Here is a 17,949-nt window from a genome sequence, read left to right as displayed (position 1 = left end):
AGGGTGGTGGAGAAAAAGGAAGCCTCCTACATTGTTGATGGGAATGTAAATTGGTATAACCACTATGAAGAACAGGATGGAGGTTCCTTAAAAAACTAAAAATAGAGCTACCACATGATCCTGCAGTCTCACTCCTAGGCATATATTCAGAGAAAACCATGGGCATATATCCAGAGAAAACTATAATTCAAAAAGATACATGCACCCCAATGTTCACTGCAGCACTATTTACAATAGCCAAGACATGGAAGCAACCTAAATATCCATCGACAGATGAATGGATAAAGAAGATGCGACACACACACACACACACACACACAATGGAATTATTACTCAGTCACAAAAAGGAATGAAATAATGCCATTTGCAGCAACATGGATGGACCTAGAGATTATCATACTAAGTGAACTAAGCCAGGCAGAGAAAGACAAATACCATATGATATCACTTATATGTGGAATCTAAAAAAATTAAAAAATGATACAAATGAACTTATTTACAAAACAGAAAGAAACTCACGGACTTAGAAAACAAACTTATGGTTACCAAAGGGGAAATGGGGGGGAGGGATAATTTATGACGTTGGGATTAACATATACACACAACTATATATAAAATAGATAACCAACAAGGACCTACTGTATATCACAGGGAACTATACTCAATATTTTATAATAACCTATAAGGGAAAAGAATCTGAAAAGGAATATATAAGACTTATGGAAAAACCTGAAGGAACATTTTTGCCAACCCAAATATTTACATATATCTGAATCACTGTTCTGTACACCTGAAACTAACACAATATTGTAAATCAACTATACTTCAATAAAAGTAAATAAAATCTCCGAAATGCACTCAATACACACATTTCAGAACCACATGCCTGTTTTTCTTCTCATAGCATTGGTTTAACTGTCACACTCTATATTTTATGTATTTACCTTATTTATCGTCTGTCTCTCCCCACCCCCACTGCAATGGAAGCTTCACAAGAGCAGGGATTTTTGTCTGCTTTATACATTGCTATAGCCCCAGGATCTTGAACAGTGACTGGCACACAGCAGGTACAGAATACATTTTTGTGAAGTGAATGAAAGTCGGTTTCCTCCCTCCCTCCCTCCTCTTCCTCTTATCCTATGAATAGAGGGTTTGAACTCTGTTTTCACTCCTTTCTTTTTTCATAATTTCCAAGAGCTAGGAATAACTTTCAGGATCTTTGAGACAGATTAAATGTCACACACACTCACCTTCTGCCTAATTCCTTAAAACTCCAACCCAGGTCCAGGCATAAAATAGTTACCAGCTTGCTTCGCATCCTTGTTTGGAATTAAGGAAACATAAATTAATTTGTTCTCACTTTCAACTAAATTAAGGGCAGAAGTCACAGGTTCAGAAACACTGCCTCATTTGGTAGCATGAGGACTTTTTCCTTAGTGGGTAGGAGGGGAAGGAATGCCTTTTAAAAATGCCAGCAGTCAGATAAAAATACCTTTGTCTTTGGTGAGTTAGGTAAAAATTGTGTTCAATCTATGTCCAAAATTTCCATGTTTAATTGACTTTGGAAGCAATAATAAAAGTCAAATTTTTACCAAAAAAAAAATACAGTACCTAGCATAAAAAGCACTCAAACATTAGCTACTGTTCATTATTCTTCTTAATTCAAAGATTTAGCTGATAATAATTAGAAAGGCGAATCATACTCCTATATACCTTGTACTCACAGCAGCAGTAGAGCTTGTTAAAAATACAGATTCCTAGGTGCCACATCAAGAAATTGATTCAGTAGGTCTTGGATGAAGCCAGGAATCTGCATTTTTTATCAAGCTGTCAGGCAAATATAAATGCAGGTTAGTCCAAGGCATGTCAACCATTGTCTTAGCTTGCAATTTTAGGACAAAAATTTATTTGTTCATTGTCACTTTTATTGACTATTTGCTATGTGCTAGGTATTATACCAGGAGCTGGGGATACAGTGATGAAGATATACTAATACAATCCCTGCCTGCATAGGCTAGTAAGAAGCATATAACCTAGAGAGAACAGATACATCTTTGGATTTGTATATAAAACCAAAAAGTTTCTACTACTTAATTCATTTATTCAATGAGCATTTACTAAATATAAACCTGGTATTTTCAATTTCAGAATTTCCATGATCCATAGTAGTGGCTATTTCTAGTGCTTCAAAAGGAGACACATTTCCTTAAGTCTATCCCCAATTGCCTCCACTCCCCCAACCCCTCTCCACCCCCGCAATGGAATCTCACATTCCACCCCCAACTCTGCCAGCAAGACAATTCATTTGTGTTGATGTTTCCATTAGCAGTGATTTGTAAAACAGCTTGCCTGAGTTAGGGAGGTTGCCATTTAGGGCCATCATTGGTACCATGACCTCTTTAACCCAAATGTTCTCCCTAAAATACTTGTTGACTTTGGCTCCTTAGTTTTTCCTGTGTTATAAGGTGATACAATCAAAGTTAAGACACAAAACAGCACTGTTAAAAATCATATCAGTCTATTAACATGTATTTATTTTGTAGTTTGAGAAAGCATACTAGAAGCAACCCTTCAGTTTTAAAAATTACTACACTGGTATCACAGCTGGCTGTGAGGCAGACAATTCCTTTAAAGTTTTATGTATTATTTAAGGGGGAAAATCCTTGAATGTTAGAAAAAGTAACAGTTTGTAGTCAAATGCATGCTAACATCACTGGAAGTGATTATCAATGTCTAGTAATTAAATATTATCATATTCCCTCTTCTTTATTATAATTGATCTCTAAGGGAGTTAAAGCCTCAAATACCTATCTCTTCTGCAGCCTAGCTGGGATTATTGCCTCTGGCCTCTAAATGATAGTCTTCTACTGATCTGTCATACGTCAAGCTAAACCTTCTAAGGATCAGGACCTCATATGACTCCTCTGAAATTCCACAAATTTAAGTCTATACTGGTTTCAGAGAAATGAACCAAGTATAATGGCAATATTAATGACGATTATGGAAACAAAAATAGCAGCTAACATTTGAGCACTTACTATGTGCTAGGCAGTGTGCTCTACATGGATTATCTCTTCTGTGAGGTAGGTACTACTGTTTTCTTATCTTCTTAAGGGAAGTGGGGCTTGGAAAGCTTATGTGGCTTGTCTAAAATTACACCCAAAAAAGGGTGATTGGCAGGTTACTTGCAAAAGGGACAGGGGCTTAAACCATTTGCTCTTTTTACTGGGCATCAACCATCCCAGCAAATACTGAATAGGAGACTTTTACAACCTACAAAGAAATGGTAGAATTAAAACAATTTTTCTAGAGTTTAGCATGATTTCTGGTGGTCTGTTCTTATTCAGATGAATAATAATCATTTTTATGCTAGTGAATACAAATATAGAAACAATACTAAAACTTGCAGTAAATAATAAACGTACTAAACTTGTGATAAAAGAGGCAGAGAAGTAGGAGATAATGACATCAAACCTCATATATGCTTCAATTATGAGCATAGCTCCTTAGAGGTACATGTCAACAAAAATGGGGTTCATGTGCCACCATGCGGTTAATATGCTATAGGTTATTAATACTCACCCTACAATTAAATGGGTCCTTTCGAACCTTTATTCTTAAAGGTAAATGCATGCAACTTCCTGAAATAGGTTGATTAGCTATTTTATACTTCACATCAAATTATTTTAATGGAGTATATTTCTCTCTAATGTTAAGAATGACAAAGGTAAAACCTTATACTACCATCTGCTGGCTAATAAAACTGCACAATAACACCTCTGTTCAGTAAACTATGCTATGAGGTATTAAAACTTGAATGAAGGATTAAAGACAAAGGGACAAAATTGTACACAACATCAGGGTAGAGGAAGTAAAGCCTCACTTTAGGTACTTTAATTTAAATCCCCATTTTGTTTTCCCTATAATTATCAACATGCAGTCCATATTTAAAAAGACATAGGTAGTAAATGCTGGAAAAGGGAAGTGCAAAAAAAATTTCTATGCCAATTTTACTGACTTTTGTTTTCTTACTAAAGGGTACAGAGCTTAGGCTGTATACCCACTGAAGCATATTACGAAAAATGACCTTGACCAAGATTTTTATCTCTGATATCTATATAATTCATAAGTTTATTACCAGAAGAGGTACTTTCCCCTAACATAATTTACATAAACGTTAACAGAGGTCAGATATTACTTTAATATTAAAAAAACAAACAGTTAAGAATCAGTCACCAAATCTTTATCACTAGAAACTTGTGTTAAAGTATTTATCAGTTTAGGTCATGTTGAAGTTTCAAAATGTCTGAGGAACATTATTACCCTGAACAACTGAAGAAATGCACAGACATTTGGTAGCCATGATACAAGAGACCCTAAAATCAATATATTTTAAAAAATACGGTTCCACAGAACTACAAGACCATTATATTTCAAAAAGGAAAAAGCGACAACACCAACAACAGCAAGAAACCAATGAGGGGATATAACAATATAATTCATGGGGTGTAGTGATGAATAGAGCTGAGATAGCTGATTGAATATAGAACTGAAGACATGAATTAAAGCTCCAATTCTCTTCCTTTTACATACCTGATTCATTTCAATTTTACTGCTTGCAAAAGTAAGTCAAATTCTAACACCGATTTTCAATGATATATGGATCAATATGGAACAATAAAAAATACAGTTAAATATCACTATAAAGGTGACTAAAAAGGCCATATAAAAGTGTTAATACTGCTTTATTCACTATGGATGAAAGAAAAGGAGCAAGTACAGTTCTTGCCTTTAAAGAACTTCAGAGATAAAAAGACAAGAAAAAGTCAAGTGGTTAATAAACTGAGATAGTAAATCTAATTAGAAAGTGAAGAAGTAAAAGAAAGTAAACAAGAACAGAAATACAGAAGAGGAGTTATATAATAATGACTTTAAAAGGAAGTGATGAGGCAGAAAGAGACAATCACATATCAAGTAAGTTGAAAATGAATACTTTTTCAACGGACAAAGAAAAGTTAACTCAAAAAGGCATGCAACTTAATCATTATTTAGATAATAGCAAGTTAAGGGGGAAGTGAAAATGTACCATTTTTAGCAGTCTTTCATCTTAAAAAATATGTATAAAAGGGCAGGTGTTTGCAATTGTACTATAACATAGTAGGAACCAACTTTGAAATGTCTTTAAATAAGAGCAGGTTCAAACACCAAGAAATCCTTCACGGCAAATATAAAAAACATCTACTTGTACCCATTTCAGAGAGAACTAATTTTCAAAATCCCATTAAAGGAAATGAAAATCAAATAGTATTGGGCAAAGTTAAATGAAATTCTAAATACAAGCCCAGGGAACAAAATTAACATTTATTGAGTACCTACATCATGCCTGGTACTTCTCTATCCCCATTGCTACCACCTTACTCCAGGCCTGCATTACCTCTCTCATGCGGATCATTTTAATAGCATACTAACAAGTATCTTATCCATTTTCTTTTCTCCAATCCATCCTGCACACTGACACCCAAAGTGATTTTTCTAAAATGAAAATTTGATGTTGGTCTTTTGTTTAAAATCATTAAATAGATCCCACAGCCTGTAACACAATGTCCAAGCTCTTTAACTTCTACGATCTGATTCCCATCTACCTTTCCAGTCTTTCTCTCGCCTCTTCCCATGCCCACCCTTATACTCTACACCCCTATCTCCTTACACGCCATTATTTATTTTTAACTACCTGAGGTTCCTAAAACTTGCAATGCTGTTTTATGCACATGTTTCTTTTTTTCTGCTCCTCCCCTTGAAGGGCCTTCATCTTTTGCCCTCATAGCGATGCACAGAGCTACCATGTCTATTTTCAACATCAGTTCAAGTCCCCTAATGTCAGCTCCCCATCCCCAACTTTTCCAAGAAAGAACTGAATATTTCTTCCTGTACAGGGTGCCTATACAGATTTCTATTACAGGACCCATAATTTTTATTGTTACGGTATGTTTATTTAGACTGTAGGCTCCTTGTGAGCAGGAACCTAGTCTTATTTACCAAAGTATCCTTACTAACCAGCACAATAATTGGCACATCACAGGTACCTACAAAGTTTTTAACCAATTAATAAATAAATAAGCTTCATTACTTAGGTTAAAGGTTTTTCACTGCCTACCAAAAGGTATAGTCTATCATCAGTGATTGAGTTCCATCATTTATTTCCTTGAAATGTCTGTTTCACTCCACAATCATCACCTTATTATATGTCCTCATCCTGCATTTTAATGCCACACTAATTTTCCAAAAGCCCACATTCATCATAAAAAAGCCCCATTCATGAACTTACAGTGAATACTATTTTACATCCAAATGCCTCCATTTACCTTTAATGTCTCTCCAAAAGCTGGTCCTACCTTTACCTATCCAATTTCAACTCGTCATCTGGCCAATTTCTTCATCATAGCTTGAGTCTGGTACATAAATTCTTACCCTTTCCTTTCACCCAAACTGTTTCATTCTATATTCACACCTTATTCTTACCTAATCCAATTAAATACTAACCATCACTTATGGGCCAGTCTGATTTTTTTCCATTAAAACTGTACCTGAATGCACCCCCTCCATTTTTTAACCATATGCTATAGCGAATACATTCAGTACCAGTCACATCAGCACTTCATTCTTTTGTTTTTAAGAATGTTACTTTTTTCTCTCCAAGTGGAGAGAAAAATTTACTCCTTCAGGTAAATCTCATATACATCCTATTGTATTTCCTTTTAGATCCCTAACAATTCTTAGTTACTATGATAGTAAGCCATCATTATATGGTACAGTGTTTTAAAAACTTTTTAAAAGCTTTTTTAAAACTAAAAAAGTCCTCTTTTTAAATAAAATATTATGTTGCAGCCCAATACATAAAATTGATAAAAGGAGAGGGACTCTGATCGAAATGGGATGCAGAGCTTGGAGTGCTGCCCATCTGGCCTTCCCCAACTTGCTTAGCCACATGGTAGCCCTGGAGCACCTCTGAAAATCTCCTGAGGATCTTTGGAATACAATTTGAAAACTACTGTGTTCAAGTTCTAGCTCTAACACTTATTGGCCATGTACCCTTGGGTAATCACAAACTCTCTAAGTTTCAATTTCCTGAGATAATGAGTATACGTGAGAAAGTCCTTTGTAAACTTTAAAGCTTTCTATAAATTTGAGGAATTTACAACTTCACAAGCCGTGAGCTAAACTGGTTATATTATACAATCTTAACAATAGTTACATCACCCAATGGTACCGACTGTGAAAGCATTCTATATTTTAAAATCCACCTTTATTTAAAATAAAATAAAGCATTCTAAATATCATCAAATTCTGGGAATCCCAAGTCCTCTGCCTTGTTTCTTGTACTTAGAATTAACTTTCTAATCTCCATTTGGGGGCAATAACGTATAATGATTAAGAGGACATGCTTTTGAGTTGGGCAGACTTGGTTTGAAAGCCAGCTTTACCACTAATTAGGTGTGTAAACTTGGATAAGTTACATAAACCTCCCCAAGCCTTAATTTCCTCATCTCAAAAATGAGAACAGCACTAACAGCTTTTCAGTTGCTGCTAGATTAAGGAAAATAACCTGAACTAATTATTTAGCACAGAGTATGAAACCAGTAAGAAATCAGTAAGTTAACTATTATTTTCTTCTTGGGAAGAGGCGTGGGAGAGTTGAAGCACTTTGCATTAAAGTAGCATTCAATATTCCTTTTCCTTTTTTTCATGGGCAAAGGGTCATAGCACCAAAAACAAAATACAGTAAGTAAAGTCTATAAATGAAAAAACATGACACCTTTGACAACTCAGAGTGCCAAGTTATAAAACAGATGGTTTCTTTGCAGATATCCTGTAACAATTAAATAGCATTTCTTTACTGCTGGATTTTTTAAATCTTCTTTAAAGCTTAGGCAATGTCTTGCTCTTCTTAATACACCTTCACAATACACCTCAAAGTCAGCAAGCAATCAGTAAATGTTTATTAAATTAAACAGATTTCCTACAATCAGACATTTACCATATAACAAATAACTTCAAAGCAACTATCTCTCTCTCTTTTTTTTTTTTCAGTACGCGGGCCTCTCACTATTGTGGCCTCTCCCATTGTGGAGCACAGGCTCTGGACGCACAGGCTCAGCGGCTATGGCTCACGGGCTAGCCACTCCACGGCATGTGGGATCTTCCCGGACCGGGGCACGAACCCATGTCCCCTGCATTGGCAGGCGGACTCTCAACCACTGTGCCACCAGGGAAGCCCAGCAATTATCTCTATTCAACTTGGAATGGTAGCTTCCTATGAGAAATATTACTAATCATGGGCTATTTCTCATGAAAATTGAAGTTTAAAGTTAAGTTTAATTTTAGGAAAGAGGCTAATTAAATATAAAATCAGTCTCAATTTGAAAAAGGAAACTTCACTATCTTTAAAATTATAAACATAAATGTGTGCAAGTCTTTAAAGAATACTCTTTGCCATACAAAATTAAGTACCTGATAGGAAAGGTGTTAGGGATATAAGAGTTAAATAAAACAAGGCAAGTATATACTACGCAGTTTTTTTTTTAAAGTAGAGATATAGGTACCAATATGGAAAGATGTTCAAGAAACATCTAGGTGAAAAGAGCAAGTTGTAAAAGAGTATGTATGGTATGAGCCCATTTGTGTTCGTCTGCTTTTAAAGATACACAAACAAATCTGTTTGTGCACAGAAAATTTTCTGAAGACTATTCAAGACCCCTACTCACATTCTATAATAATATAATTAAGAAAGGAAGCCAAATCACTATCAATTTAGTATTTTGTAACATGGAAAGTGAAATGACTCTTCTTTAAAAAGTATTATAAAAACGATAGATTTTAACCTTCATGTGGCCCTAAGCCATTATCAAAGAGATTTGATAGAGACTGTCACAAAACCTCTTTCCTAAATGCTCTATCAGTAAACTTTAAATGGAAGAAAAGTTCATTGATTACAAAAACAAAATATTTGCTTATATAGACAAAGGAGGTTTAAAAAATTTTCCCAAATGCTAAATATTCATGTTACTTTAATTGACTTATATACATTGAAAAATAATTAGAGAAATCACTGATTTATATTAATGTTAGAAATATATTTATTTATATTACCTTTTGTTTTAATTAAATGTTCCAACCATATGAAGAACTAAGATACTGTTGAATTTTCTTTACAAATGACTGAAGTTTGGTAAAGTGACACTGTAACCCAGTAGTTGCTTTCCCAATTCTCTTAACAGCTACATGGAACATTAAGTGCTTAAATTTGAAACCAAGACAACAGGAACAGCACCTCCCCCAATAATCTCCCCCCAAAATTACATTTTAGATAATTAGAATAGGTTTAAATATATAAACTCTTTATTTAGATCAGAGAACATACAGTTTTCTCACATGTTCAGTAGGGTCAAAATGGTATCTACCATATTAAATTTCTATATTAATATTAAATACTGTTTTCTTATCCAAGAACAATGGACCAGAAGACAGATGTAGATACTATTCCTGTCTCTGCCACTTATTAGGTAAAAACTGGGCAAGTCATCGAATGCCTCTGACCCTAAGTTTCCCCATCTATAAAATGAGAGGACTTTCACACTTGGAAATGTGAAAGTCCTACTTACTTTATGACAGTGAAAAATATCAAGTAGGAGACACTTTTATTTGCTGATTCTTAATTGCTATATGACAACAAAAAATGTTAAGGAAGAGACAATTAAATCTCATATATAATTATTAAAATTATGTATGCCCTCTACTGGAGATTATTAAAAGAGAACCATACTATTTCCTTTAAGGTTTCTACTCAGAAACCCTTTTCTGCAGGGCTGAATTTTTTATTTGGCATAAAATATGTGTTTCAGATTATACTATCTTTTATGGTGTTATGTGGAGAATTGACCTCTCATTTAAATACAGTTTTATTCTCTTTGAAAAATTCTAAAATATAGCCTTAGATGAATAACTTTCATAGTAGGAATAAAATTTCCTTGGTCCACGTTAGTTTCTTTTTTTAAGCTAACAATTTAAAGATGTTTACCTTTGGCAGCATGGGAGTATCCCTTTTCTTCTTCTTTTCTGAATTAGGGTCATCTAACAAGTCTGGCTCAAAGGTATAAAGTTCAGTAAGCTCATTCATGGTAAAATGACGTTCAACTTGCTGTTGATCAACAACTCGAAAAGACAGTGACTGCTTAGTTACTTGCCGATCATAAATCTTATCTTCCATGGTTCCCTTTGCAAAAAAGAATGAACAATATGCAAATAAATAAATTTTGTAAACATGAAACTTAATCATGAAGAAATATAGGTTATTGGTTACTACAAAACAGCAGAACTTCATAGTGATATACTGCCATGAAGCAAATTTTATGTACAATGCTGTTTAATTCATGAGAGAATTAAGATTTTAGGAGGTTACTGATGTAAGAATGCAAGAGAACAGTTTAATTCCTTTCCAATGGAATACAATAAGCTCTCAACAATCACTATAAACTGTCTTTATGTAATTTAAGTCTTACTTTCCATAACTTCAGGACAAAAAATTAATAACTAAAATGCCAATATGATCAGTTCCACCCAATCTTTCAATATTAAAAAGAGAATGTAGGGCTTCCCTGGTGGCACAGTGGTTGAGAGTCCGCCTGCCGATGCAGGGGACAAGGGTTCGTGCCCCGGTCCGGAAGGATCCCACATGCGGTGAAGCGGCTGGGCCTGTGAGTCATGGCCACTGAGCCTCCGTGTCCGGAGCCTGTGCTCCACAATGGGAGAGGCCACAACAGTGAGAGGCCCGTGTACCACAAAAAAAAAAAAAAAAAGAGAGAGAGAGAGAATGTAAATGATAAACCTACCTGAGCTAAGAACCTATATACATACACAGGTTTAGTTTGTCCAAAGCGATAAACTCTGAATATACTCTGGATGTCATAAGATGGATTCCAAGAAGCATCAAATATAATCACTCGATTAGCAGCTACCAGATTAATTCCAAGAGATCCTGCTTTGGTTGAAATGATAAACAAGCGCCCTCTGAAAATGAAAATACAAAATAAATGTTTAGTAATGAGTGCTACACATATATTTATGATATGACTTCTTTATTCTAAGGTAGTTTTATGAACAATCAAGAGTTCAGAGAATTCATTACTCACTCACTGAAAAAAAGACATGTCTAAGGAGTCAGGTTGATGATTTACATGCACAAGAAGAATCTTACTGCAGTAAAACAAAACAGTCTATTTAGGAATAAAGATAAATATGGAAACCACATGTTTAAAATGTATTCAACGCATTGATAGATTTCTCAGTAAATGTAGAAAATTTACGTACAACTCAAAAAAATATATTCTGTTCACTACTGTTATGAGCACTAACTGCATCAAAATGAAGGGCACTGCCCAAGGCGCTGAGTGTAGTAGCGGAGACTGATATGCAATTACAATATAATGTAACAAATGTAAGAAGAGAAGTTAGATAGATGCTAGGTACTGAGGTAAGAAAAATATGATCAAGTAGACAGAGGGCTCCAGGAAGAATGTATTCAAGAAAAAAAAAAAACTGATAGATAACCTGCTACGTTGGAACACAAGAATTTATATTTCTCGTTTTTTTTAACATCTTTATTGGAATATAATAGATTTACAAAGTTGTGTTAGTTGGTGCTGTGCAACAAAGTGAACCAGCTAAATGTACACATATATCTCCATATCCCCTCCCTCTTGCGTCTCCCTCCCACCCTCCCTATCCCACTCCTCTAGGTGGTCACAAAGCACCAAGGTGATCTCCTGGTGCTATACGGCTGCTTCCCACTAGCTATCTATTTTACATTTGGTAGTGTATATAAGTCCATGCCACTTTCTCACTTCGTCCCAGCTTACCCTTCCCCCTCCCTGTGTCCTCAAATCCATTCTTTATGTCTGTGTCTTTATTCCTGTCCTGCCCCTATGTTCGTCAGAACCATTTTTTTTTTTTTTTTTTTTTTTGCGGTACTTGGGCCTCTCACTGCTGTGGCCTCTCCCGTTGCGGAGCACCAGCTCCGGACGCGCAGGCTCAGCGGCCATGGCTCACGGGCCCAGCCGCTCTGCGGCACGTGGGATCTTCCCAGACCGGGGCACGAACCCGTGTCCCCTGCATCGGCAGGCGAACTCTCAACCACTGCGCCACCAGGGAAGCCCAGAACCATTTTTTTTTAAGATTCCATATATATGTGTTAGCATAGGGTATTTATTTTTCTCTTTCTGACTCACTTCACTCTGTATGACAGTCTCTAGGTCCATCCACCTCACTACAAATAACTCAATTTCGTTTCGTTTTATGGCTAATATTCCACTGTATATATGTGCCACATCTTCTTTATCCATTCATCTGTTGATGGACACCTAGGTTGCTTCCATCTCCTGGCTATTGTAAATACTGCTGCAGTGAACATTGTGGTACATTACTCTTCTTGAATTATGGTTTTATCAGGGTATAATGCCCAATAGTGGGATTGCTGGGTCATATGGTAGTTCTATTTTGTTTTTTTAAGGAACCTCCATACTATTCTCCATAGTGGCTGTATCAATTTACATTCCCACCAACAGTGCAAGAGAGTTTCCTTTTCTCCACACCCTCTCCAGCATTTACTGTTTGTAGATTTTTTGATGATGGCCATTCCGACTGGTGTGAGGTGATACCTCATTGTAGTTTTGACTTGCATTTCTCTAATGATTAGTGATGTTGAGCATCCTTTCATGTGTTTGTTGGCAATCTGTGTATCTTCTTTGGAGAAATGGTTATTTAGGTCTTCTGCCCATTTTTGGATTGGGCTGTTTTTTTGATATTGAGCTGCATCAGCTGCTTATAAATTTTGGAGATTAGTCCTTTGTCAGTTGCTTCATTTGCAAATATTTTCTCCCATTCTGAGAGTTGACTTTTTGACTTGTTTATGGTTTCCTTTGATGTGCAAAGATTTTAAATTTCATTAGGTCCCATTTGTTTATTTTCATTTTTATTTCCATGTCTCTAGGAGGTGGGTCAAAAAGGATCTTGCTGTAATTTATGTCATACAGTGTTCTGCCTATGTTTTCCCCTAAGAGTTTTATAATGTCTGGCCTTACATTTAGCTCTTTAATCCATGGTGAGTTTAATTTTTGTGTATGGTGATAGGAAGTGTTCTAATTTCATTCTTTTACATGTAGCTGTCCAGTTTTCCCCAAACCACTTATTGAAGAGGCTGTCTTTTCTCCATTGTATATTCTGGCCTCCTTTATCAAAGATAAAGTGACCATATGTGCGTGGGTTTACCTCTGGGCTTTCTATCCTGTTCCATTGATCCATATGTCTGTTTTTGTGTCAGTACCATACTGTCTTGATTACTGTAGCTTTGTAGTACATTCTGAAGTCAGAGAGCCTGATTCCTCCAGCTCCGTTTTTCTTTCTCAAGATGGTTTTGGCTATTCGGTGTCTTCTGTGTTTCCATAAAAATTGTGAAATTTTTTGTTCTAGTTCTGTGAAAAATGCTATTGGTAGTCTGAAAGGGATTGCACAAATCTGTAGATTGCTTTGGATTATATAGTCATTTTCACAATGTTGATTCTTCCAATTCAAGAACGTGGTATATCTCTCCATCTGTTTGTATCATCTTTAATTTCTTTCATCAGTGTCTTATAGTTTTCTGTCTTATAGTTTTCTGCTACAGGTCTTTTTTCTCCTTAGGTAGGTTTATTCCTAGGTATTTTACTCTTTTGGTTGCAATAGTAAATGGGAATGTTTCCTTAATTTCGCTTTCAGATATTTCATCATTAATGTATAGGAATGCCAGAGATTTCTGTGCATTAATTTTGTATCCTGCTACTTTACCAAATTCGTTGATTAGCTATAGTAGATTTCTGGTAGCAAATTTCGGATTCTCTATGTATAGTATCATGTCATCCGCAAATACTGAACAGTTTTACTTCTTCTTTTCCGATTTGGATTCCTTTTATTTTTTTTCCTTCTCTGAACACTGTGCCTAAAGCTTCCAAAACTATGTTAAATAAAAGTGGTGAGAATGGGCAACCTTGTCTTGTTCCTGATCTTAGTGGAAATGGTTTGTTTTTCACCATTGAGAACGATGTTGGCCCTGGGTCTGTCATACATGGCCTTTACTATGTTGAGGTAGGATCCCTTTATGCCTACTTTCTGGAGAGTTTTTATGATAAATAGGTGTTGAATTTTGCAGAAAGCTTTCTCTGCATCTATTGAGATGATCATATGGTTTTTATCCTTCAATTTGTTAATATGGTGTATCACAATGATTGAGTTGCATATATTGAAGAATCTTTGCATTCCTGGGATAAACCCCACTTGATCATGGTGTATGATCCTTTTAATGTGCTGCTGGAATCTGTTTGCTAGTATTTTGTTGAGAATTTTTGCATCTATGTTCATTAGTGATACTGGCCTGTAGTTTTCTTTTTTTGTGACATCTTTGTCTGGTATTAGTATCAGGGTGATGGTGGCCTCCTCAAATGAGTTTGGGACTGTTCCTCTCTCTGCTATATTTTGGAAGAGTTTGAAAAGGATAGGTGTTATCTCTTCTCTAAATGTTTGAGAGAATTCGCCTGTGAAGCCATCTGGTCCTGGGCTTTTGTTTGTTGGAAGATTTTTAATCACAGTCTCAATTTCAGTGCTTGTGATTGGTCTGTTTATACTTCCTATTTCTTCCTGGGTCAGTCTCAGAAGGTTGTGCTTTCCTTAGAATTTGTCTGTTTCTTCCAGGTTGTCCATTTTATTGGCATATAGTTGCTTGCAGTAATCTCTCATGATCCTTTGTATTTCTGCAGTGTCATTGTGACTTCTCCTTTTCACTTCTAATCCTGTTGATTTGAGTCTTCTCCCTTTTTTTCTTGATGAGTCTGGCTAATGGTTTGTCAATCTGTTTACCTTCTCAAACAACTACCTTTTAGTTTTATTGATCTTTGCTGCTGTTTCATTTCTTTTTCATTTATTTGTGATCTGATTTTTATGATTTCTTTCCTTCTGATAACTTTGGGGTTTTCTTGTTCTTCTTTCTCTAATTGCTTTAGGTGTAAGGTTAGGTTATTTATTTGAGATGTTTCTTGTTTCTTGAGGTAGGATTGTATTGCTATAAACTTCACTCTTAGAACTGCTTTTGCTGCATCCCATAGGTGTTGGGTCATCGTGTTTTCATTGTCATTTGTTTCTAGGTACTTTCTGATTTCCTCTTTGATTTTTTCAGTGATCTCTTGGTTATTTAGTAGTGTACTGTTTAGCCTCCAGGCGTTTGTATTTTTTCCAGTTTTTTCCCTATAATTGATACCTAGTCTCATAGCGTGGTGGTTGGAAAAGATACTTTATATGATTTCAATTTTCTTAAATTTACCAAGGCTAGATTTGTGCCCCAAGATATGATCTATCCTGGAGAATGTTCCACGAGCACTTGAGAAGAAAATGTATTCTGTTCTTTTGGGGTTGAATGTCCTATAAATATCAATTAAGTCCATCTTGTTTAATGTACCATTTAAAGCTTGTGTTTCCTTATTTATTTTCATTTTGGATGATCTATCCATTGGTGAAAGTGGGGTGTTAAAGTCCCCTAATATGATTGTGTTACTGTTGATTTCCCCTTTTATGTCCATTAGCATTTGCCTTATGTATTGAGATGCTCCTATGCTGGGTGCATAAATATTTACAATTGTTATATCTTATTCTTGGATTGATCCCTTGATCATTATGTAGTGTCCTTCTTTGTCTCTTACAGTAGTCTTTATTTTAAAGTCTGTTTTGTCTCATATGAGAATTGTTACTCCAGCTTTCTTGTGATTCCCATTTGCATGGAATATCTCTTTCCATACCCTCATTTTCAGTCTGTATGTGTCCCTAGGTCTGAAGTGGGTCTCTTGTAGATAGCATATATATGGGTCTTGTTTTTTAATCCATTCAGCCAGTCTATGTCGTTTGGTGGGAGCATTTAATCCATTTACATTTAAGATAATTATCAATATGTATGTTCCTATTACCATTTTCTTAATTGTTTTCGGTTTGTTATTGTAGGTCTTTTCCTTCTCTTATGTTTCCTGTCTAGGGAAGTTCCTTTAGCATTTGTTGTAAAGCTGCTTTGGTGGTGCTGAATTCTCTTAGCTTTTGCTTGTCTGTAAAGGTTTTAATTTCTCTGTCAAATCTGAATGAGATCCTTGCTGGGTAGAGTAATCCTGGTTGTAGGTTTTTCCCTCTCATCACTTTAAATATGTCCTGCCACTCCCCTCTGGCTTGCAGAGTTTCTGCTGAAAGATCAGCTGTTAACCTTACAGGCATTCCCATTTATGTTACTTGTTGCTTTTCCCTTGCTGCTTTTTAGATTTTTTTCTTTGTATTTAATTTTTGATAGTTTGATTAATATGTGTCTTGGCGTATTTCTCCTTGGATTTATCCTGTATTGGACTCCCTGCACTTCCTCGACTCGATTGACAATTTCCTTTCCCATATTAAGGAAGTTTTCAACTATAATCTCGCCAAATATTTTCTCAGTCCCTTTCTTTTTCTCTTCTTCTTCTGGGACCCCTATAATTTGAATGTTGGTATATTTAATGTTGTCCCAGAGGTCTCTGAGACTGTTCTCAATTCTTTTCATTCTTTTTTTCTTTTTCAATTTATTTATTTTTGGCTGCATCAGGTCTTCATTGCAGTGTGTGGGCTTCTCATTGAGGTGGCTTCTCTTGTTGTGGAACACGGGCTCTAGGCACACAGGCTTCAGTAGTTGTGCCTTGCAGGCTCTAGAGCGCAGGCTCAGTAGTTGTGGCACACGGGCTTAGTTGCTCCGTGGCCTGTGGGATCTTCCCAGACTAGGGCTCAACCCATGTCCCCTGCATTGGCAGGTGGATTCTTAACCGCTGCGCCAAAAGGAAAGCCCCATTCTTTTTTTATTTATTATGATCTGCAGTAGTTATTACCACTATTTTATCTTCCAGGTCACTTATCTGCTCTTCTGCCTCAGTTATTCTGCTATTGATTCCTTCTAGAGAATTTTTTATTTCATTTATTGTGTTGTTCATCATTGTTTGTTTGCTCTTTAGTTCTTCTATGTCCTTGTTAAACGTTTCTTGTATTTTCTCCATTCTGTTTCCCAGATTTTGGATCATCCTTCCTATCATTACTCTGAATTCTTTTTCAGGTAGACTGCCTATTTCCTCTTCATTTGTTTGGTCTGGTGGGTTTTTACCTTGCTCCTTCACCTGCTGCATATTTCTCTGTCATCTCATTTTGCTTAACTAACTGTGTTTGGGGTCTCCTTTTTGAAGGCTGCAGGTGCATAGTTCCTGTTGTTTTTGGTGTTTGCCCCCAGTGGCTACGGTTGGTTCAGTGGCTTGTGTAGGCTGCCTGGTGGAGGGGACTGGTGCCTGTGTTCCAGTGGATGAGGCTGGATCTTGTCTTTCTGGTGGGCAGGACTGTGTCTGGTGGTGTGTTTTGGGGTGTCTGTGACCTTATTATGATTTTAGGCAGTCTCTCTGCTAATGGGTGGGGCTGTGTTCCTGTCTTTCTAGTTATTTGGAATGCGGTGTCCAGCACTGGAGCTTGCTGGTCGCTGAGTGGAGCTGGGTCTTAGCGTTGAGATGGAGATCTCTGGGAGAGCTCTCACCGATTCATATTATGTGGGGCTGGGAGGGCTCTTGTGGTCCAATGTCCTGAACTTGGCTCTCCCACCTCAGAGGCACAGGCCTGACACCCAGCCGGGGCACAAAGACCCTGTCAGCCACACAGCTTTTTTCTCTTTTCCTTGGTGCTTCGTCTAGTTTCACTTGCTCGTAGACTGTGGCGTGCAGAAGCCTTGCCCTGGGTGCTGCAGACTAGAGTTCCTAGTGTGAAAATCTGAACAGACGTTCTTAATTTTAATGAAGCTCACCTTATCAATCTTTCCTTTTATTGTTAGCAGTT

The 17,949-nt window shown here is 36.4% G+C and overlaps 1 protein-coding gene across 6 annotated transcripts in view; it reads right to left on the bottom strand.

The window, feature by feature from the left end:
- Positions 1–17,949, bottom strand: part of ATRX (ATRX chromatin remodeler) — a 249,016-nt gene that overhangs the window by 27,428 nt on the left and 203,639 nt on the right. For all 6 annotated transcript variants that reach the window (XM_030849631.2, XM_030849624.2, XM_030849626.2 and 3 more), the window contains 2 exons: positions 10,887–11,064; positions 10,076–10,270 (listed from right to left, as the gene is read on the bottom strand). In XM_030849631.2, the coding sequence (XP_030705491.1) occupies positions 10,076–10,270; positions 10,887–11,064 (373 nt within the window). The remainder of the gene's footprint in view (positions 1–10,075; positions 10,271–10,886; positions 11,065–17,949) is intronic.

This window comes from Globicephala melas, chromosome X, assembly GCF_963455315.2.
Source record: "Globicephala melas chromosome X, mGloMel1.2, whole genome shotgun sequence".
Taxonomy (NCBI): domain Eukaryota; kingdom Metazoa; phylum Chordata; class Mammalia; order Artiodactyla; family Delphinidae; genus Globicephala; species Globicephala melas.
The sequence above is the reverse complement of the archived record's forward strand: the minus strand, read 5'-3'. Positions and strand labels throughout refer to the sequence as shown.